Source organism: Electrona antarctica (genome assembly GCF_951216825.1).
Source record: "Electrona antarctica genome assembly, chromosome: 14".
NCBI lineage: Eukaryota > Metazoa > Chordata > Actinopteri > Myctophiformes > Myctophidae > Electrona > Electrona antarctica.
The window spans coordinates 11,261,131-11,285,354 of NC_136795.1; the positions used below are offsets into that span (position 1 = coordinate 11,261,131).

The 24,224-nt window shown below is 41.7% G+C and overlaps 1 protein-coding gene across 1 annotated transcript in view; it reads left to right on the forward strand.

Annotated features, from left to right (window-relative positions):
- The window catches only part of LOC306936322 (uncharacterized protein), a gene marked incomplete at both ends in the record, with an annotated part of 29,563 nt that extends 16,772 nt beyond the window's left edge, over window positions 1-12,791 (forward strand). Inside the window, 15 exons of the mRNA XM_079519811.1 lie at window positions 280-423; window positions 1,001-1,315; window positions 2,983-3,297; window positions 4,943-5,257; window positions 5,829-6,143; window positions 6,589-6,645; window positions 7,683-7,709; window positions 8,631-8,802; window positions 8,910-9,181; window positions 9,355-9,500; window positions 9,593-9,884; window positions 11,608-11,779; window positions 11,887-12,161; window positions 12,329-12,474; window positions 12,567-12,791. Coding sequence (XP_079375937.1) covers window positions 280-423; window positions 1,001-1,315; window positions 2,983-3,297; window positions 4,943-5,257; window positions 5,829-6,143; window positions 6,589-6,645; window positions 7,683-7,709; window positions 8,631-8,802; window positions 8,910-9,181; window positions 9,355-9,500; window positions 9,593-9,884; window positions 11,608-11,779; window positions 11,887-12,161; window positions 12,329-12,474; window positions 12,567-12,791 — 3,188 coding nt within the window. The remainder of the gene's footprint in view (window positions 1-279; window positions 424-1,000; window positions 1,316-2,982; window positions 3,298-4,942; window positions 5,258-5,828; window positions 6,144-6,588; window positions 6,646-7,682; window positions 7,710-8,630; window positions 8,803-8,909; window positions 9,182-9,354; window positions 9,501-9,592; window positions 9,885-11,607; window positions 11,780-11,886; window positions 12,162-12,328; window positions 12,475-12,566) is intronic.
- Window positions 12,792-24,224: the final 11,433 nt, after the last annotated feature.

Sequence of the window (24,224 nt, forward strand, 5' to 3'; positions counted from 1 at the left end):
GACTTGTAAAGCTGCAGACTTGTAAAGTGCCCTGTGCTAAATCAATCAATCAATCAATCAATCAATCAATCAATCAATCAATCAATCAATCAATCATGTTTGTTTTATGTTTTTCTTCTCATTCAGTTAGGCTGGTCGGTGGCACACACTCCTGTTCTGGCAGAGTAGAGATATACCATGGTGGCAGTTGGGGGACGGTGTGTGATGATAGTTGGGGTCTGAATGATGCCCAGGTAGTGTGTAGACAGTTAGGCTGTGGAACGGCTCTGTCAGCACCAGGGTCTGCACACTTCGGACAGGGTGGTGGGAGCATCTTGTTGGATGATGTCGGCTGTTCAGGCAGTGAAACAAGTCTCTCTCAGTGCAGCCATCAAGGGCTTGGAAGCCACAACTGTGCTCACAGTGAAGATGCTGGTGTTGTTTGTGAAGGTACATATGAACACTGTACATGTAGCATTATGGAGGAAGGCTGAGAGGGAGACGGCGTGTTAGGAAGAGGAGGAAGTCGTCAGTTTATATTCACTTAAGGCAGTGAGGGCAAGTAGGTGAGAATCTTAATGAGGCAACTTTCTGTTGCGAATTGAACACAATATGTAATATTCCATAAACAAAACAACAGGGATATTCCCTCTCACTTTGTATTTTATGAAATCTTATTATTAAACTAGTGAAATACATCAATAAATAGTTAAACTGCCTCTTACTCTCCTCACATATGACGCTTAACATCCATATTAGATGGCCTTTTACAGTTGTACGACATGCACTGCTTATTTGATTATTATGATTAAAGACTGTCCTCTCTCCCAATTTGTATTTATTCATATACAGCCATGCTAATGTATTGTGTATTTTGTGATTCAGCATACATGGTGCACAGTCAAGTTCTATTTCATATCTGTGTTACGGGGACAGTTCTGCATGTACTAGGTTTCTTTTGAAGATTTATTTCAATCTACTAATTGCCCTTTTTCTTTTCCTTCTTCTTTTTTTCATTCAGTTGATGTTCGAGTGAGGCTGGTTGACGGCCCAAACTCCTGTTCTGGCAGAGTAGAGATCTACCATGGTGGCAGTTGGGGGACGGTGTGTGATGATAGTTGGGGTCTGAATGATGCCCAGGTAGTGTGTAGACAGTTAGGCTGTGGAACGGCTCTGTCAGCACCAGGATCTGCACACTTTAGCCAAGGTGATGGGAGCATCTTGTTGGATGATGTCAGCTGTTCAGGCAGTGAAACAACTCTCTCTCAGTGCAGCCATGCAGGGGTTGGAAGCCACAACTGTGGTCACCATGAAGATGCTGGTGTTGTTTGTGAAGGTAAATATATAATATAACTATATGAACACTGTACATGTAGCATTATGAACGGAAGTGTTAGTATTATGTGGGCTGCCATCACTAAAGCTGAATTTACATATGTTTTAAGGATTTGTTTTAAAGCAATTTATAGTAATATGATTATTTGAAGTATTCATTGCATGGTCATTTTAATTGATAGAGTAGGAAGACCGAGAGGGAGACGGCTTGTTAGGAAGGGGAGGAAGTCGTTAGTTTATATTCACTTAAGTCAGTGAGGGCAAGTGTTTAGGTGAGCATCTTAATGAGGCAACTTTCTGTTTCAAATTAAACACAATATGCAATATTCCATAAACAAAACAACAGGGGTATTCCCTCTCACTTTGTATTTTATGAAATCTTATTATTAAACTAGTGAAATACATCAATAAATAGGTAAACTGCCTCTAACTCTCCTCAGATATGACGCTTAACATCCATATTAGATGGCCTTTTACAGTTGTACGGCCAGTTAGGTGACATTCACAAATCACACCAGAAAGCTTTGCTGCGATTAAAAAGAAACCTGCTGCGCATTGTCAGAAAGTGCACTTCGTTTGGCAGGTGTGAAGGCTCATTTGAATCCTAATGCGTATCAAAGAACCGCATTCTACTCCGAGCAAAAACGGGGGTTTCGCTTCGCTTCCAATCGCACTTGATTACGATTCGGTGCAGGTGTGAATGCAATCCGCAGTAAATGAAGGAAATGAAGCAAACAATGTGGCGGGTGAGGTGCTGAACATATGGAGACGGAGAAGGCATATTTTACGCAGCGCAAAGATGTCCCGTTACCGTGGATAGACGTGGTCGAATGAGGAGACTGAAGCCCTGACGAGTACATTAATCAATTGCTTAAGGAAACACATAAAAACACTGCAGTGTATTATAGCCTACACTACAGAATATTCTGTCTGCCTGTCTGTGCGTGCCGTAAACATGGAGTGCTGTCACTGTGTGGGGACTGGGGAGTAGGGACTTTCATCTCGATAAACTTGTAAACATTTTGCACTGCTGTCTGTTATATCAGTGCGCTCAGCGCTGTTCCTTCCATGCCCAAAAGAACAGTGCGTGGCTGCGTGTATAGAGAGAGAGAGAGAGAGAGAGAGAGAGAAAGAGAGAGAGAGAGGGGTGGGTCGGTTGGGTCCAGTCCCAGACGGCACGACACATGCACGTTATGAGTATAATTTGAAATTTTGATCACCATAGATTTCACTGTGTAGGCTATAGTTTATGAATGGAACACATTGATAAAGGTCCCCCCTGCTGCGTTTCCAATAGCTGCGGATAACAGTGTGAAGGCAAACCGCAGCAAATTAAATATGCAAGAAGTCCCAATTCTCCTCCCATTCGCATCGAGTCTACCGAAGTATTAGGTGGGAATGTGACCTTAGTATGGCTCACATAGACACTGCTTACTTGATTATTATGATTAAAGACTGTCCTCTCTCCCTATTTGTATTTATTCATATACGATTGAGGCCATGCTAATGTATTGTGTATTTTGTGATTCAGCATACATGTTGCACACTGCACAGTCAAGTTCTATTTCATATCTGTGTTACGGGGACAGTTCTGCATGTACTAGGTTTCTTTCGAAGATTTATTTCAATCTACTAATTGCCTTTTTTTCCCTTCTTTTTTTCATTCAGTTGATGTTCCAGTGAGGCTGGTTGACGGCCCAAACTCCTGTTCTGGCAGAGTAGAGATCTACCATGGTGGCAGTTGGGGGACGGTGTGTGATGATAGTTGGCAACTGAATGATGCCCAGGTAGTGTGTAGACAGTTAGGCTGTGGAACGGCTCTGTCAGCACCAGGATCTGCACACTTTAGCCAGGGTGATGGGAGCATCTTGTTGGATGATGTCAGCTGTTCAGGCAGTGAAACAACTCTCTCTCAGTGCAGCCATGCAGGGTTTGGAAGCCACAACTGTGGTCACCATGAAGATGCTGGTGTTGTTTGTGAAGGTAAATATATAATATAAAATCACACCTGTGTGAAGTGAGGGGAGCTCTTATCAGTATTATCTCATTCTGGCCATGAAACACAATTTGCGTCCTCAGTAGAGTAGGAAGGCTGAGCGGGAGACAGTGTGTAGAGGAGGAGGTTAGGGCAAGTGTTTGGGTGAGCATCTTACCCTTGGGGTGCCACCCCCAATTGCAGCCCTTTTGTGACATATATTCATATTTTTATATCATCATTTTAATGCCAAAAGAAAAATCCGCGATTTACACACTATATCTCATTTTGACGGGGCAAGACTATAGTATTGGGACAATCAGACCTGATGGTGGCGGTAACGTCACCATTGTGCCGATTCTGACCAAAAGGAGCGAGTGAACGATGACCACATCCGGTTTGGATCAAAATATCCGGTAGTAGCTTTGCTAGTGTGCCACAATGAAAGATGTCCGGAATGCTAAGCTATCATCGTCTTTTTCATAACTAAGTCAAATTAAGCTCTAATCAAGCCCAAAACATCGCATTTTACGCAGCGATGCATGCGCAATCATGCGCGTGCGTGATCGACCATGCACGCGTGGATTTCGGCCGGTTTTAGGAACATTACATCGGCCGTTAGCCAAATTAGCCAAAAAATGCTAAACTTTGCTACATTGAGGTCCCGATTAGGCTCCCGATTGACAGCCCGTCAATTCCGTCAACGGGATATCTGGATTTATTGATTAAATCCGTCAATTCCGTCATCGGGGCTCTAAGGGTTTTAATGAGGCTACTTTCTGTTTCAAATTCAACACAATATGCAATATTCCATAAACAAAACAACAGGGGTATCCCTGCTATCCTTGTATTCTATGAAATGTTATGAACAAATAAAAACCAAAACCAAAAAAGGGACCCAGATACTTTAAGGTAGATAATGGGTTAGCACATTTTCAATATGGTATATTATTATTATTTTTGTATTATTATTTTTTTTAAATTGCTTGCTGTCTTTAAAGACTTGAATGTTAATTTTTGTTCTTTGCTGTTGAATGTAAACTTCAGGAAACACCGGGGCCACCACCACTACAACATCTCCAACCGAAGGTAACTATGTCCTGTCATCTCCCTACATGATAGTTTTTAATTTAATTCATAGGTTTCGCGTTCCACCAGTGTGGCCGTATAGCGAGGATTAGAATGTACATGTTTTGCATTGAAACAAGTGGTGTTTAACTAGACTAGTGTATACTGAAATCTGCCCCAAATTTTACACGATAACAGTCCCAACCTGAAGACATAACATGTGTCCATATTGAGTTATAGATTTAGGGTAATTTACTGGCAACATGAATCATGGTCATAGCACCACTTATTATAAACAGGACATTACTGTATAGGACATAGCAGTGGAGGCCAATGTGCCAAAGTTTAGAAAACCCATTTGTTTTTCCCATAGAGATTTCCTAATATATTTGTGTAAATAATTTAAGCCTGTAGCCAAGCCATCCAGGCTCCTGGTGAATTGCATTGGAAATAAGCCCAAAGGCTTTCTTGTGTTTTCATCCTTTTGATGCTGCAGACTTGTAAAGCTGCAGACTTGTAAAGTGCCCTGTGCTCAATCAATCAATCAATCAATCATGTTTGTTTTATGTTTTTCTTCTCATTCAGCGGATTATTCAGTTAGGCTGGTCGGTGGCACACACTCCTGTTCTGGCAGAGTAGAGATATACCATGGTGGCAGTTGGGGGACGGTGTGTGATGATAGTTGGGGTCTGAATGATGCCCAGGTAGTGTGTAGACAGTTAGGCTGTGGAACGGCTCTGTCAGCACCAGGATCTGCACACTTCGGACAGGGTGGTGGGAGCATCTTGTTGGATGATGTCAGCTGTTCAGGCAGTGAAACAAGTCTCTCTCAGTGCAGCCATCAAGGGCTTGGAAGCCACAACTGTGCTCACAGTGAAGATGCTGGTGTTGTTTGTGAAGGTAAATATGAACACTGTACATGTAGCATTATGGAGGAAGGCTGAGAGGGAGACGGCGTGTTAGGAAGAGGAGGAAGTCGTCAGTTTATATTCACTTAAGGCAGTGAGGGCAAGTAGGTGAGAATCTTAATGAGGCAACTTTCTGTTGCGAATTGAACACAATATGTAATATTCCATAAACAAAACAACAGGGATATTCCCTCTCACTTTGTATTTTATGAAATCTTATTATTAAACTAGTGAAATACATAAATAAATAGTTAAACTGCCTCTTACTCTCCTCACATATGACGCTTAACATCCATATTAGATGGCCTTTTACAGTTGTACGACATGCACTGCTTATTTGATTATTATGATTAAAGACTGTCCTCTCTCCCAATTTGTATTTATTCATATACAGCCATGCTAATGTATTGTGTATTTTGTGATTCAGCATACATGGTGCACAGTCAAGTTCTATTTCATATCTGTTTTACGGGGACAGTTCTGCATGTACTAGGTTTCTTTTGAAGATTTATTTCAATCTACTAATTGCCCTTTTTCTTTTCCTTCTTCTTTTTTTCATTCAGTTGATGTTCCAGTGAGGCTGGTTGACGGCCCAAACTCCTGTTCCGGCAGAGTAGAGATATACCATGGTGGCAGTTGGGGGACGGTGTGTGATGATAGTTGGGGTCTGAATGATGCCCAGGTAGTGTGTAGACAGTTAGGCTGTGGAACGGCTCTGTCAGCCCCAGGGTCTGCACACTTCGGACAGGGTGATGGGAGCATCTTGTTGGATGATGTCAGCTGTTCAGGCAGTGAAACAAGACTCTCTCAGTGCAGCCATCGAGGGCTTGGAAGCCACAACTGTGGTCACCATGAAGATGCTGGTGTTGTTTGTGAAGGTAAATATATAATATAAAATCACACCTGTGTGAAGTGAGGGGAGCTCTTATCAGTATTATCTCATTCTGGCCATGAAACACAATTTGCATCCTCAGTAGAGTAGGAAGGCTGAGCGGGAGACGGTGTGTAGAGGAGGAAGTTAGGGCAAGTGTTTGGGTGAGCATCTTAATGAGGCTACTTTCTGTTTCAAATTCAACACAATATGCAATATTCCATAAACAAAACAACAGGGGTATCCCTGCTATCCTTGTATTCTATGAAATGTTATGAACAAATAAAAACCAAAACCAAAAAAGGGACCCAGATACTTTAAGGTAGATAATGGGTTAGCACATTTTCAATGGTATATTCTTCTTTTTTTTTTCCTTTTTTTTAAACATTGCTTGTTTTCTTTAAAGACTTGAATGTTAATTTTTGTTCTTTGCTGTTGAATGTAAACTTCAGGAAACACCGGGGCCAACACCACTACAACATCTCCAACAACACAGTCTTCAACCGAAGGTAACTATGTCCTGTCATCTCCCTACATGATAGTTTTTAATTTAATTCATAGGTTTCGCGTTCCACCAGTGTGGCCGTATAGCGAGGATTAGAATGTACATGTTTTGCATTGAAACAAGTGGTGTTTAACTAGACTAGTGTATACTGAAATCTGCCCCAAATTTTACACGATAACAGTCCCAACCTGAAGACATAACATGTGTCCATATTGAGTTATAGATTTAGGGTAATTTACTGGCAACATGAATCATGGTCAAAGCACCACTTATTATAAACAGGACATTACTGTATAGGACATAGCAGTGGAGGCCAATGTGCCAAAGTTTAGAAAACCCATTTGTTTTTCCCATAGAGATTTCCTAATATATTTGTGTCAATAATTTAAGCCTGTAGCCAAGCCATCCAGGCTCCTGGTGAATTGCATTGGAAATAAGCCCAAAGGCTTTCTTGTGTTTTCATCCTTTTGATGCTGCAGACTTGTAAAGCTGCAGACTTGTAAAGTGCCCTGTGCTCAATCAATCAATCAATCAATCAATCAATCAATCAATCAATCAATCAATCAATCATGTTTGTTTTATGTTTTTCTTCTCATTCAGCGGATTATTCAGTTAGGCTGGTCGGTGGCACACACTCCTGTTCTGGAGAGTAGAGATATACCATGGTATATCTAGAGAGGCGGCACGATATATCTAGAGAGGCGGCACGATTCCAACGAGCCCACCCCCGTCCAAAACGGTTGAGAAATGGCCGACCGCCGCGTCGGACTAGCGACCGACCGGCGGACTTACCGACCGCCGCGTCGGACTACCGACCGACCGGGCGGTCGGGTCAAATGGATCTCGCCCTTGCTGGATGTGCATTAGGCCACGCGGACACACCATACAATATCTTATTTATTTATCTCTGCTACCCCAACCTTAATCTCTCAAGAACAGAACTGTAAAATCCGAGTGTACAAATGAACCCGATGAACAAAACCAATCGATGTGCTGTACATTTTTTAAATTGAATAGCTTGTTGTTTCATTCCTTTTTCAGGGGATCAATCACAAAACTCACAAGATGGTAAGTAAAGTTTTCTTTTCTTTTTTCTTTTACCTGGCTAAAGAGCAATTTTATATCCCTGCTAAGGCTGCTCATTTCTTCTAACCCAGCGTTGACGCATATTGTGGTTGAATTACAGACTCATTTACTGTATGCAGAGCCATAGAGTAAGACAGAGTTAGGACATTGAGGGGGCAGAAAACCGCCTGGTCACGTGATTCATGTACTCGTGCGAGCCCATAGACTCCAATGCATTCCGTAAACTTCCGGTTGTCCCCATTCAATAGAAGTCTATGTAGAAGAGCCTGGCCCCATGAAGTGAACGGAGTTGTCGTAACTCTGTCTTACTCTATGGCTCTGACTGTATGTAAAACCTCACTGCACTCCCTTGCAGATTGATGCATTATTTGTTTTGTTTTGTTTTTTTGACAAATGGCGGAAAGTACGGCGGAAAAGTGCAGAAAAGCGCATCAGTCTGCTAGGACCTTAAGTCCTAGAACAGAACACATATTTATGTGTTTTTATTTAAGGATCAGCAGACTGCAGTGACACACCTTTTACCTTTACTTACAGTACATGCTGAACATTTGCTCCATATACAGCCTAAGCAATTTTTCTATTAATTCAGTACAAATTCACTACAAGGCATTGTAGTTTGGCTATTTTCAGCAAAGAGATTCGTAGTATAGAATCCTGTCGGAAGTGGTTAAGCGTCAGAATCAGAATCAGCTTCATTGTCACATCACAGTTTTACAAGTAAATATGTGGGTGAAATTCATTTTTGTGCATCATGTAAATCCATCATGTAATTTTTCCAAGAAAACAAAGAAAGGGAATAAGAGGTGTGTGTGTGTGTGTGTGGGGGGGGGGGTTAATGATTAATACTTCTTCTTACGACAAAGCATTGCAACCCAGATCAACTGACGGTTGTGTCTCTCTCAGTGTGCGGCCAGCCTCCTCTGAACACCAGGATAGTTGGAGGTGAGGACGCTCCTGCAGGGAGCTGGCCCTGGCAGGCCAGTCTACATTCATTTAGTTCTTTTCCAAGTCACTTCTGTGGAGGATCTCTTATTAACAATGAATGGGTGATGTCAGCTGCTCACTGCTTCCAAAGGTGGGGTGTTATTATCAGCAAGAGTCTCTGAGACCATTTCATTAATACTTGCAAAAGGAAAGTGAATATTGTGCTAATTATGGATTGCCTTTTTTCTTTATTCCTAGTAACACCGTACCATCTGGTCTCACTGTTTATCTGGGTCGGCAGAGTCAAGAACTATCCAATCCTAACGAGGTCTCTCGGTCGGTTAGCCAGATCATCCGCCACCCCGACTACAACAGTATTCCTAATAATAATGACATCGCTCTCCTGAAACTTTCATCGCCGGTGACTTTTACCAGCTATATCCGACCAGTCTGCCTGGCAGCATCGGGAAGCACCTTCTACAGTGGCATCGACAGCTGGATCACCGGCTGGGGCACAATTGGATCTGGACGTGAGTACAGTACAGTAAAGGTCCATTTTAATGGTAGCATTTCAAATCAGGTGAATTACAGTAAAACAACAAAGAAACCACCGTACAGAAATGAACTCAGTGACTGTGATGAAAGAAAAGAAATACGTTTGATATGATAATTTGCTCATGAAACTAACTTTGTGTCTCCCTAGTTGCCCTTCCTTCCCCGAAAAACCTCCAGGAAGTGGAGGTTCCAGTGGTGGGGAACAGACAGTGTAATTGTGACTATGGAGTGGGTGCCATCACTGACAATATGATGTGTGCTGGCTTCACTGATGGAGGGAGCGATTCGTGTCAGGTGATCATTTGAATGGTTGTGTTCATTGTGAGCATTTCTTCCCGGAAAAGATCTCATTGTTTTAATACAGCATGTGTTTCCCTACACGACAGGGAGATTCAGGAGGCCCAATGGTGAGCAAAGAAGGTTCTCGCTGGGTTCAGGCTGGAATAGTGAGCTTCGGTCGGGGTTGTGCCCTGCCTAATTTCCCTGGAGTCTACGCCAGAGTGTCCCAGTACCAAGATTGGATCAACGGTCACATCAGCAGCGACCAGCCAGGATTTGTCACCTTCACGTCCTCTGGGACTAACAGTGACCTGAGCGTCACCTGTCCTGGCCTGTCACCACTACCAGTTGCAACAACTACACCAGCTCCAGGTACCACCACCATCCCTACAGCTATAGGTAAAGAATGACTGGCACAAAATTAGCTGCCAGCCTGCCACCTTGACCATAGGGTTCCTTGACAGAAGTGATACCACTAACCTTGATGGATAGGATCATCATTCCTTGTTTATTTACTTTATTTTAATTTATCATTCCTTGTTTATTTACTTTATTTTAATTTACTTTCTACCTTCTGCTGTGGATATTAATACTATTATTGTCTTTTATTTAATTTTCTCGGGGTAGCCGTTCCCATCTAGACTGTCAAGCACCATGTGTCCATATACAGTATATTGTGTATTTTTATGTTTGTATTTTATGGTCCGATGTAGGTACGTGTATGTGTGTATATCTGTGTCCTTTGTACAGTTCTGCAATGTGTCTGAGCTGAGCTGTCTGTTTGTTTTTGTTTTGTCTGTCATAAAAATGTAAAAGTCACTGAACATATTATAAAAAAATAAATACAGCTATAAGTGAGTCCCTAAAAACCCACTTATAGCTGAAGCTGTTTGCACACAACACTTAGACGTATAATGACTGAACCCAATGACTGGTACAGACACTTTATGTAGTACAGCAGTAAACATAAACCTTTTTCATTTCAAGGATATGCATTAGGCCACACGGACACACCATACAATATCTTATTTATTTATCTCTGCTACCCCAACCTTAATCTCTCAAGAACAGAACTGTAAAATCCGAGTGTACAAATGAACCCGATGAACAAAACCAATCGATGTGCTGTACATTTTTTTAAATTTAATAGCTTGTTGTTTCATTCCTTTTTCAGGGGCTCAATCACAAAACTCACAAGATGGTAAGTAAAGTTTTCTTTTCTTTTTTCTTTTACCTGGCTAAAGAGCAATTTTATATCCCTGCTAAGGCTGCTCATTTCTTCTAACCCAGCCCATTGACGCATATTGTGGTTGAATTACAGACTCATTTACTGTATGCACAGCCATAGAGTAAGACAGAGTTAGGACATTGAGGGGGCAGAAAACCGCCTGGTCACGTGATTCATGTACTCGTGCGAGCCCTATAGACTCCAATGCATTCCGTAAACTTCCGGTTGTCCCCATTCAATAGAAGTCTATGTAGAAGAGCCTGGCCCCATGAAGTGAACGGAGTTGTCGTAACTCTGTCTTACTCTATGGCTCTGACTGTATGTAAAACCTCACTGCACTCCCTTGCAGATTGATGCATTATTTGTTTTGTTTAGTTTTTTTGACAAATGGCGGAAAGAACGGCGGAAAAGTGCAGAAAAACGCATCAGTCTGCTAGGACCTTAAGTCCTAGAACAGAACACACATTTATGTGTTTTTATTTAAGGATCAGCAGACTGTCTTCAGTGACACACCTTGTACCTTTACTTACTGTACATGCTGAACATTTGCTCCATATACAGCCTAAGCTATTTTTCTATTCATTCAGTGGTACAAATTCACTACAAGGCATTGTAGTTTGGCTATTTTCAGCAAAGAGATTCGTTGTAGAATAACTTGAGAATCGAATCTAGTAGAATCCTGTCGGAAGTGGTTAAGCGTCAGAATCAGAATCAGCTTCATGTGAAATTCATTTTTGTGCATCATGTAAATCCATCATGTAATTTTTCCAAGAAAACAAAGAAAGGGAATAAGAGGTGGTGGTGGGGGGGGGGGGGGACTGAAAGCGTGATTAATACTTCATCGTACGACAAAGCATTGTAACCCAGATCAATTGACGGTTGTGTCTCTCTCAGTGTGCGGCCAACCTCGTCTGAACACCAGGATAGTTGGAGGTGAGGATGCTCCTGCAGGGAGCTGGCCGTGGCAGGCCAGTCTACATTCATATAGTACTTTTCCAAGTCACTTCTGTGGAGGATCTCTTATTAACAATGAATGGGTGATGTCAGCTGCTCACTGCTTCCAAAGGTGGGGTGTTATTATCAGCAAGAGTCTCTGAGACCATTTCATTAATACTTGCAAAAGGAAAGTGAATATTGTGCTAATTATGGATTGCCTTTTTTCTTTATTCCTAGTAACACCGTACCATCTGGTCTCACTGTTTATCTGGGTCGGCAGAGTCAAGAACTATCCAATCCTAACGAGGTCTCTCGGTCGGTTAGCCAGATCATCCGCCACCCCGACTACAACAGTATTACTAGTAATAATAATGACATCGCTCTCCTGAAACTTTCATCGCCGGTGACTTTTACCAGCTATATCCAACCAGTCTGCCTGGCAGCATCGGGGAGCACCTTCTACAGTGGCATCGACAGCTGGATCACCGGCTGGGGCACAATTGGATCTGGACGTGAGTACAGTACAGTAAAGGTCCATTTTAGCATTTCAAACCAGGTGAATTACAGTAAAACAACAAAGAAACCACCGTACAGAAATGAACTCAGTGACTGTGATGAAAGAAAAGAAATACGTTTGATATGATAATTTGCTCATGAAACTAACTTTGTGTCTCCCTAGTTGCCCTTCCTTCCCCGAAAAACCTCCAGGAAGTGGAGGTTCCAGTGGTGGGGAACAGACAGTGTAATTGTGACTATGGAGTGGGTGCCATCACTGACAATATGATGTGTGCTGGCTTCACTGATGGAGGGAGCGATTCGTGTCAGGTGATCATTTGAATGGTTGTGTTCATTGTGAGCATTTCTTCCCGGAAAAGATCTCATTGTTTTAATACAGCATGTGTTTCCCTACACGACAGGGAGATTCAGGAGGCCCAATGGTGAGCAAAGAAGGTTCTCGCTGGGTTCAGTCTGGAATAGTGAGCTTCGGTCGGGGTTGTGCCCTGCCTAATTTCCCTGGAGTCTACGCCAGAGTGTCCCAGTACCAAGATTGGATCAACGGTCACATCAGCAGCGACCAGCCAGGATTTGTCACCTTCACGTCCTCTGGGACTAACAGTGACCTGAGCGTCACCTGTGAATGATGGCCTGTCACCACTACCAGTTGCAACAGCTACACCAACAACTAGTATGTGTTTCTGATTCAAATCTGCTGCCAAGCTAATCAAACAAATGAAAAAATTAAGCGGAACTGGAAATGGGTATGCCAACTTCGGGAAACTGGGACTACAGAGTTAGAGCTGAAATGTCTACAGCTCACAGTTTTAGAGGCAGTCCCTGCTTGGCCTGGGGAGCTTTAGTGAGCTTTGTCTCCTAACCAACACCAATATTGAAATGTCACAATGGAAGTGTAGGAAGACCACCAGCTTTAAGTATATTTTTCTCACTGGGAATATTAACCATTTCCTTTTGTATTCTTTTTTGTCACCCGGATCTTCAGGGGGAAATGTGGCAGACTGAAACAGAGGGGGTTCTTCAATGATGCAAGGAGTCCCAAATATATTACTAAGATTTTAGATTTCTGTGATTTCTATGATTCATTGAATACTTCTTTTTAAATCATGTTTTGTCAACATTTATTCAAATGTTCTTCAGATTCCTATGATTTTACCTATAATATCTTTTCTATATAATCAACAATCTAATCCCAATCAATCAATAAAATACTTCAGCATTCATTTATGCCTATTTGTGTTTCCTCTTAAGTGATGACAGTGTATATAAATACAATATGTGACCAGATTTGATTGAGAGCCTGCCATTGTGCAACCTCCAGCTTTTCACCAGAGGAGAAAAACCGAATTTATTTATTTTGTTCCTAAATGAGTTAGCACAGGCAGCCTCTTTACGATGATAAAGCCGACGAAAACAGAGCTCTGGAAGCTACTAAACAAACAACTAGGCTGCGGTCAGAAACTAAAAACTAGGTTTACAAACATAAACATCAAATCGAATGACACCCTCATCACTGACAAGCTTGATGTAGCCAATTACTACAAGGGCTTTGGTGTAGAGCACATCAAAGCCTTCTACAAAAACCTAAGTGTTTGTAAAGATGATTTTAAGCTGACAATGGTAACAACTGCGGAGGTACTTAAAAAACGGAGTGCCCTTCAACCCCACAAGGCCACTGGCCATGACAATATTCCCTCCAAATTTCTCAGAGACTCGGCCATCTCTATAGCTCCAATCATCACCCACATAATAAACCTCCCCATCAAACAGGGACAGGTCCCCCAAGATTTCAAACTGGCCAAAGTAACCCCCCCGCACAAAATAATTGCAAATTAGACCCGGCAACTATCGCCCTATTTCTATTCTTAGCTCCATCTCAAAAGTGATAAAAAATAGTCTATGAACAGGTTGAAAAGTATCTTGTACGAATTTCAATCTGGCTTCAGAACATCCCACTCCACTGACACATGCCTCCTCTATTTGAGTGACCACATCAAACACGAGGTGGATGTTGGCAAATACTGCAGCATGGTCAAAAGGCTTTTGACACTGTGAACCACTTCATGATGGTTAACAAGCTAAAAGCAATTGGTTTTGATAGCACATCAGTGAGCTTGCTCCACAAGGAAGCATACTAGGACCTTTACTGTTCCTAATATGATAAACACAACAACACAACATAGTACAAGGACTTTGAAAATAAATAAATAAATTAGACGGGGCCATGGAGAGGCCCGGTCTAATTAGGAAGGTAATTCCTATTCACTATTGAAACAAGTAAACAACCCCAAACAAGACAAAGGTCATGGTAAAAGCCCTATAATCTCATACTGTAATGGGTCATGGTGGAAGTGGGGTGGTTTATTATGACTTGCTTTGCAGTGGTGCAGGAGGATACAGTACAGGAATGTGCCATATACACCTTTGGCTAATTTAATTGCTGGCAGCAGTTCACACCAATCCAACTCCAGTGGCAGTTGCAAAGAGTTGCGACTAATGTATATGCTTCGGCGCGGTCTGGCCTTTTGTTACATAATCGGTGATTGTATATATATTATATGTTATACAGTGAATAACATATAATATAGACCTGTGACTGAAGTTCTCAGTCACAGGTCTGGCTGATGCTGCGGTGTGAATAAACATCAGTTCACTTGCCAGCCTTGTTGCATCCTTTAATAACCCCTAGACATATAAGGGAATGTAACACCTTTAGAGTCAGTCAAACAGCATTGTGTCTTTGTCTTACAATGACACCAGGGTCTCATTTACTAGCAGCATGTGGCATTTCTCTGGGTGCAACATCTAGTTTTCAACACTGTAAAATCATCAGTCTTATCGTGTATAAATGTAACCAAATGGACCTATAAGGTTCCATTTTGTACAAGCGGTGTATTAGTGTCACTGCTCGCCACTCAGGATTGATCTAAATCAGACAGCTACAGCCGCAATCACTTTCCCTTTGCATTTCACCCTCCTATTTGCGTAATCAATTTCAATGATGGGGCAAGCAATGCCAGGCTAACTGTTGTGGTGTAGCAGCTACACCACTACACATGGCGTGTGTTTGTTTACAAATCAGATTGTCGGCCAGCTGTACCAGTTTACTGTTATGTGGCTTATTTCTACCCTATAATGTTTTCTGATACATATTTTAGCGTGGTGATTAAGTTGAAACCGAGTAATACACTGTCTGGATGTTATCTTGAATGGGACTAAAAACGGAAGATTTCTGTAATCAGTAGCAGCTGTGCAGCCTGTGCTGGACGGATGCGGAGATATGGGGAATTAAACGGGTGAGCTTCATTTTTATGGACTTTTGATATAAAAACACACAAATGAGAATTTCCCATTTTTTTGGCATCCATTGTTAGGTATGCCCATATGATGACCACGGAGATGGTGAAAAACGTATTTTTCATTTCACTACACCTTTAAACATGATGTGATCTTTATTGCTTGTATTATATGTAAACAATGAACTCTTATTCTGAAATGCCAAGTACAGGAAGTGCTTATTAACAGTGTGTATATATTGGTTGAATAAAATGCCTCTCATCAGTTCTGTTGTGTACAGCTGTGAGACAGAGGATGTGAACTGATGCTGTTGCCTTCTCGTCTCATTATTTATTTCCTCCATACATTCGACAAATGTCCACAGTATACAAACTCTTCCTATCGCTGCAATGATACTTTCAACAGGGTCCATGCAGAGCTCAGAGATATCCTCTAGTCTACATGTAGGTGAAGCACCTGCATAATTAATATTAGTTTGATTATATCTAACGGTTATGCAGCACTCTTCACCAAGAACTTCCCACAATATCTAACTTCAAATGTTAACATTCCCTCTAACATTCTTTGCATGTTTTATGCAAGTAGTTTGATATTACACAAACTACACTTCAGGGAGACAAGACATAGGCCTAAATCGGAAATTTGGAACGTATCGGTGGCCTTAATTTCTGTTGGAATACAGAACAGACAACAAAGCATAGCCTATGCATCATTGCATAAGTGAGTAGAAAGCAGGATGTGGCTGGGAAAGTTCCCGATTCAACCACTAGATATCAGTAAATAACCATCAAATGTGCTGGTACCGGCTGACATTTTAAAACAAAAAAACAGTTAAGTCTGGTGTAAGTCCTCGTAGAATATGGACTGATTTAGCATAAGGACATAAATAAACCGACACGAAACTAGAAATCTGAATTGAAATCTGTGCGAGTAATATAAGTAAATGTGTTTAGAAAAAATCGGCCTCATGGTGGCGCTGGCGCTATAACAGGCAGATGCGAAAAATGCAGGGCAAAGGTTTTTCCTTGGCAAGTTGGCCTTTAGGGAGCGTGCATAGAAAGTTGTACACAGTAAACAGGGAGAGACAATTTGATAAGGTTTGGCTGCCCCTTGTCCATTACTTGAGTAGAAACAATTAATAGACAGGATAGGCTACCACTGATATGGTTGACTGTATGACATTTTCTTTCAGATGTTTTCCATTTTTCAAATTACTATTTTATTCTATAGTATAGTGTGTGTGTGTGTGTGTGTGTGTGTGTGTGTGTGTGTGTGTGTGTGTGTGTGTGTGTGTGTGTGTGTGTGTGTGTGTGTGTGTGTGTCACTGAACAGTATGGGTGGGAAGGCTGAGGGTTTTCTTTCTCTTTTTTGTCCTTGTATTTTTTCTTTCATTTTGTAATTCAAAATTTAATTCATATCACAATGTTTAATCTACAACAATTTATAATCTGCTCTCGATAAAAACCTATTTGACAAAAAAAGAAAGTTGTACACAGTTAAAGGTAAAAAACGGAATTGATCTGTTATTGTTATAGCGCCACCATGGCTGATTTGAAAATGTTGAAGTGGCATTTCTCTGCCTAGTAGGAATGTGCATAATTGCATGGAAATCTATCGCACTCTGTGTTAAGATTCGAGGCATTTTGTTCAAAACGGACCAATCCTGCAAACTTTGGAAGGCAATCTTAGCCAATGGGGATGGAATATGGGGAAGCAGACTATGGATCACAGGACTATAAAGTGCGTACCAAATTGTGTGATGTATGGATAAAATGTGTGAAAATGGTTCTGCTACGTCAGCCTCATGGTGGCGCTATAACAGGCAGTTGCGGAAAATGTGGGGCAGAGGTTTGTCGTTTGCATCCAGAGAATGTGTGTGCACAGTTTGGCATCGACTGGGCCAACATTGGACTGAGTTGAGATTACAAGGAAAGACTGCATGTCTTCCTGCTGCGGATCATTCTGTCTCTCACTCTGTGTTCAAAAATGTTGCCATTGATGCATTGCATTGTTGTTTTTACTTTGGAAGCGAGATTACAGGTTCTACCTTCTAAACGTAATCTCTCCATCTGGTTTCCAGGCAATAATGCTCCTCACTGTATTCATCATGGCCATGAACAAATAGCTGAAACCATGTCCCACATCTCAAATGGTTACCATGTTTACAGGGGCCTCTACATAAGTAGGCATGACAGAATAGTGGATTTGATATCGAAAGACATCTCTTCCATTTTCAGGTCCTCCATCATGCTTTATAAGCATTCTACTGTGAAGCCGAGGATGTTTAACCTATGTAATGATGACTCTGTGTTCTCTAACATTTCAGCTAACACCCCTGATGTCATTGTTGTCTCCACCAGGCCGAAGGCATGGGGAGAGAGTATGTTTTGTTGTCTCCACCAGGCCGAAGGCATGGGGAGAGAGTATGTTTTGCACTCCGTCCGTGTGTGTGTCCGTCCGTCCGTGTGTCCGTCCTTCCTTCCGTCCGTCTGTGTACAGCTAATCTCCGGCACCGTTAACCCGGTCGATGCCAAACTTTGCACACACACTCCCTGGATGCCAACGATGAACCTCTGCCCCACATTTTCCAGAACGGCCTGTTATAGCGCCACCATGAGGCAGCTTTTCACATTTTCTACCTAAAACTGCACCGATCTGCGTGAAACGTTGCATGCACACTCCCTAGAGGCCAAGGACAAACCTTTGACCTGCATTTTCCGCATCTGCCTTTTATAGCGCCACCAGGAGGCCGACTTTTGTAAAACACATTTTTTTATATTACTCCTCCAGATTCTGTCCAAAAATCTCACAAATCGTTACACAGTATCTCTATGGTCATGTGCTCAAGTCGGATCTGTCTGATATTTCATATTCCATCCTAATTGGCTATAATTGGCTTTCACAGTTTGCAAGATTGCCCCGTTTTGAACAATAGCCTCAAATCATGAACGCAGCATGCAATTTACGTGAAATCTTTCACACATTTTCTTACTAGGCTGAGGAATATATCCCACCCTTTTCACATTGGCCTGTTATAGCGCCACCAACAGGTTGATTTTTGCAAAACACATTTTTGGAACAAAATGCCTCAAATCATCCAATTGCCATCAAAGGCGTATGAAGAAATGGCAATCGGTACACATGATCTCTGTAGTCATGTGATCAAGACGAGTCTGTTGGATTTCTCAGATTGTACACTGATTGGCTAAGATTGCCTTCCAAAGTTTTCAGGAGTGGCCCGTTTTGTACAAAATGCTGCACATGTCCTGCTCATCCAGAATTCTATCCTCAGAGATGCTATGAGTGATCTGGCTCTGCATTTCCTCAACAAAATGAAGAAAATTGTTGCAAAAACAAATAAAAAAAAACATCCTCCTAAACATTTTGCCAAACATCACACACACTCCTATCCTCCTGGTGGAGACCTGTGCCCGGAAGGGCACTTTTTCTAGTTGTAAATGAAAACCATAGAGAGATGTTCATTCTCGAGGTCGGCTGTACCTTTGCCTATAGCCTGGAAGAAGCCTTTCTAACCAAAGTGCTGAAGTATCAGCAGCTAGTGCAGACCATCTCACAGCTAGGCTACAGATGTAAACTTTTAGTTTTTATCTTTGGCAGCCTAGGGCATGTGCATAAGTTGGTTGTGAGGGGCTTACAAATGGCCGGCCTTTCCAAAAGGAGAGCCAAACAGTTAGCGAGGTACTGCTCAGTTTCAGCCATTATAGGAAGCCGCTCCATTCGGAGAAGGCGTTTCCTTTATCCATGATTCATGATTCACTCATGATTCATGAGTCTGCTGCCCTGTGTCCGACATGTCAGCTGTACTGTATGTAACGATGCTTTGCCGTCCATGCACGTTGTAACTGGCTGCTCTCCTATTGTCAAACTGCACTGGCAGTGTTTATGTCCTTTGTACAAGGTATTTTACTTCTCATTATGTGGACATAAATACACATTTCAAATGTGTGTGGGTGTGTGTGTGTGTGTGTGTGTGTGTGTGTGTGTGTGTGTGTGTGTGTGTGTGTGTGTGTGTGTGTGTGTGTGTGTGTGTGTGTGTGTGTGGAAAAATTCAGTTCTTCCTACTAACAATTCATGTTTTGGATATCTACAATGACATTCCTCCTATTAACAACTGTCTTTTCAGATATCCATAACCTCATTCTTCCCATGAGGAATGACGTAACTTTTCCCATTCATTTGTAACTGCATTCTGGATATCTAGAATCAACATTCTGGATATCTACAATTGAATTCTTACTAGGAGAAACTATACCATTTCAGATATCTACAATGCAATTCTTACTAGGACAATCTGCCCTTTCAGATATCCAAAATTACATTTATACTAGTCATAATATGAATTGTGGATATCCATTATCCATGATTAGATTTTTACTAGTCACAATGTATTATTGGATATACAAAATGTAATTATGGATGTCTGAAATGTTTTTTTTTATTTGGTTATCTGAAATGGTAGTTTCTCCTAGTAACCAATCAATCTTTATTTCAGACCCAGGAGGATCCATATCACAAACAATACAATATAACAGTAAATACAAAAATAAAAATAAATAAAAAGGTACATATATGCACATATCCCACACTGTTCAGTTTCTGACATACAGACATGTGCGCCAGTGGTTCCACAGTCTCGACGAGAACCTGAGTGAACTGCGTTTAGGGTCCGTTATTACAGCAATGATGTCGTTTATTGACTCAGATGCCCTACACATGAATCTGTACATAAGGTTACGTAGTACAGCAGAGCAGGTAGGTACTCCGACACTAACAAACATCTGGCTAGCACTGGAGCTTCTTGGCACTCTCAACAGCAGCCTCATACAATCATTATAGGCCATTGTGAGTCTTCTGATGCCGCTTTGTCTATAGCGGCACCATAGGTGTGCAGTATACAGCGGTGTACAGAAGGATCTAAAGAGCGATATCTTCACAGGAACCGAGCACATGCTAAATTTGCGACACAGCATGTTTGCTTGGGCATACAGCTTCCGTCGCTGTCTATAGATGTCCTTGTCATCTGAGAGATCATCAGAGATGATATGGCCCAAATAAGTGTACTCGCTGCACACACTAAGAGCAGTGCCAGCCAGATGGAAGTCAGGAAAGGCTGAATGTCTGTCTTCCCTACTTCGGATTATCATTATTTTACTTTTCTTAGCATTGTATTTTATATTAAAATCAAGACCATACTGTGAGCATACTTCCAGAAGCTGTTGGAGACCAGCACTATACGGACTGAAAATGACCAAATCATCAGCATACATCAGGTGGTTAATTAGTGAGTCACCAACCCTACACCCTGTACCACATGTATTTAAAGACAATGATAAGTCAGTAAGAAGTAAGTTAGTAAGAATTGTATTGTAGATATACACATGCAAGCCGCCCTATAGGCAAGGAAAGCCTACAAACATGGCACATCCTGCATGCCACCTCAACGACAGCAGCGCTTCCAAGTAGACTCAAGTCCCACTATCCCTTCAATAAGGCAGCACAAGAGAAGAGATACTCTGTTTTATCCCTGAGAACCTGTGTCAGAGTAGGGAGCAGGACCCAATTGACGAAATTCAGACCGCGGCCATGTTGCCAGCAAGGTGCTAACTAGGTGCAACTTCCCATAGACAGCCCATTAATCCAAACAGAAAAGTCCTATCGAATTGGAGCTGTACAGAAAGCTTGAAATATTCTCTTTCAATCTGTAAAGGTTTTGTTTCATAAAAATCCACCGTAGACATGTTATGAACTACTTCCTGTCATGAAATTCCGTGCAGGTTATTTTTTTCCTATGTGTGTTTTGAATTTGTACATAATGCAGGAGGTTGCTTTACTATAAACGAGTGCTTCCAAACTCCAATACTTAGACAAATAATTACCTGCAAGAAATTTCTTTACAGAAATAGCTACGGTGGATTTTTATGAAACAAAAACTTTACAGATTGAAAGAGGATAATTCAAGTTTTTCGTACAGCTGCAATGTTGGTGAGTTTGACGTTTTTTGATACAATTAGATAGGACTTTTCTGTTTGGTAAGTTGGTCTGTCTATGGTAAGTTGCACATAGTTAGCACCTTGCTGGCAAGATGGCCGCGGTCCGAATATCGTCAATAGCAGGCACAGAGGCAGGTACAAAGTTCAACGCGTTATATTCAACAAAGGCTGGGGTGGACGGGGGGGGGGGCGGATCAGGTGGACACGTAGTTATAGGTGTATAGGGGTACCGGTACTGGTCCAAACACTGGGGTTCTGTCAGGCACAAGGTACAAACACTGGGGTTCTGTCAGGCAAAAGGTACAAAGGCGTCCAGATACAGGCAGAGGTCCAAAACAGGAGGTTCAGAATATCAGTTTCATAGGGTGCTAACCTGTAGTTAAACTGGTCTCATCAGCAGGCAGTGTGAGGCAATAAGTAGTGCTTCCTCATTGTTGCTTGAAAACCCAGCTTACCACGAACCTCAAAGATGACAGGCTAATTGATGTATTTCCATATACTGAAACTTCCTTGTAGAGGTGTATGTGTGTGTGTGTGTGTGTGTGTGTGTGTGTGTGTGTGTGTGTGTGCGTGCGTGCGTGCGTGCGTGCGTGCGTGCGTGCGTGCGTGCGTGCGTGCGTACGTACGTACGTGCGTGCGTGTGTTCCTTGGAAATGTCACCAAGGCTTCTAATGAATTCTTTTTTGAGCTTGAATGAGGAAATTATTAAGTAGTTCTCACTGGAACCAAGTTTGGGGTGAAGTTTGGCAATGTTACTTTTTATTTATTTATAATTTTTATCCCACGATTTTGCAACCAGTGTCAATTATCGCACGGTCCAAAACAAGAGGTTCAGAATATCAGTTTCATAGGGTGCTAACCTGTAGTTAAACTGGTCTCATCAGCAGGCAGTGTGAGGCAATAATTAGTGTCATGCTTGTCATGATTTTGCAACCAGTGTCAATTATCGCACAGTCCAAAACAGGAGTTTCAGAATATCAGTTTCATAGGGTGCTAACCTGTAGTTAAACTGGTCTCATCAGCAGGCAGTGTGAGGCAATAAGTAGTGTCATGCTTGAAGAACTGTTGAAGGGCCCTTCTGATAATTCTGCGTGCGTGTGTGTGTGTGTGTGTGAGAAATTGTATACAAGATATCTAGAATTCAGTTCTTCCTATTAACAATTTATGTTTTGGATATCTTTCCTCCTATCAACAACTGTCATTTCAGATATCCATAACCTCATTCTTCCCATGAGGAATGACGTCACTTTTCCCATTCATGTATGGGGCTTTTAGTTTCAGATATCTAACTGCGTTCTGGATATCTAGAATCAACATTCTGGATATCTACAATTGAATTCTTACTAGGAGAAACTATACCATTTCAGATATCTACAATGCAATTCTTATTAGGACAATTCAGATATCCAAAATTACATTTGTACTAGTCTTAATATGAATTGTGGATATCCATGATTAGATTTTTACTAGTCACAGTGTATTTTTGGATATACAAAATGTAATTATGGATGTCTGGAATGTTTTTGTTTTTTTTTGTTATCTGAAATGGTAGTTTCTCCTAGTAAGAATTGCATTGTAGATATCTGAAATGGTAGTTTCTCCTAGTAAGAATTGCATTGTAGATATCTGAAATGGTAGTTTCTCCCAGTAAGAATTCAATTGTATCCAGAATGTGGATTTTAGATATCCAGAATGCAGTTATGGATATCTGAAACTAATACACATGTAAGCCATTTTAACATTTAATATAGCTAGACTGGATATGTATTCCAGATGGCTGTAATTCAGTTCTACCTGCAGGTCAAAACTAATGTTTCAGATATCCACAATGACATTCCTAGCTCCTATCCAAAACTGTAATTTATAATATCCACAAAGAATTGCCATTTCAGATATCCATATAACCTCATTCTTCCTAAGAGAAATAACATCACTTTTTCCATTCATGTTTATTGGGCTTTTAGTTTCAGATATCCATAATTGCTTTCTGGATATCTAAAATCCACATTCTGGATATCTACAATTGAATTCTTACGGAGAAACAATCATTTCAGATATCTACAATACAAAACAATACAATTGTTACTAGTAAGAATGTTACTATGGATATCTTTAATTACAATTATTACTAGTGAGAATGCAGTTTTGACTAGGAGAAACAGTGTGTGTGTGTGTGTGTGTGTGTGTGTGTGTGCGCGTGCGCGTCCGTGCGTGCGAGTGTGTGGCAATGTTCTTGACGTGGATATTTTTGGTTTTACAGAGGTGTTTTGTGTGTGCCTCAAGGTGCAGTTCCATGTGCTGTATCTTCCAGAACCGTGTACCCGTGACATTATGACGTGGAAATACTCAACCGAGTGCTTGCTTTTGCTTTCTTCTTGCAGTTCCATGTGTTACAATGTGACACCAACACCAAGTTTTATAAATGCTCACCTCCTGGTGGTCTCACCGGCATGACCTGACGAGTCACTGCCAGGACACTACAAATATCCACGCAAGCCCTGGGTCTTCTGTGCAGGCAAATGCAGTGCCCCATCAAGGTGCTGAAGTACACATGTCAAAAAGGTTGACGTTGCCATCAACAGCTCCCTCCGCATCATCAGCTGGTTGCCTGAAGCCCACCCCTGTGTTCAACCTGCCAGTCCTCACGGGATGACCCGGGCCAGCCATCGATGAGGGGCTGCTAACCTCCCTTGCCCTGGCAAGGAAAACCAGACTGGTACATCCTGCAAGGCACCACAACGACAGCAGCGCTTC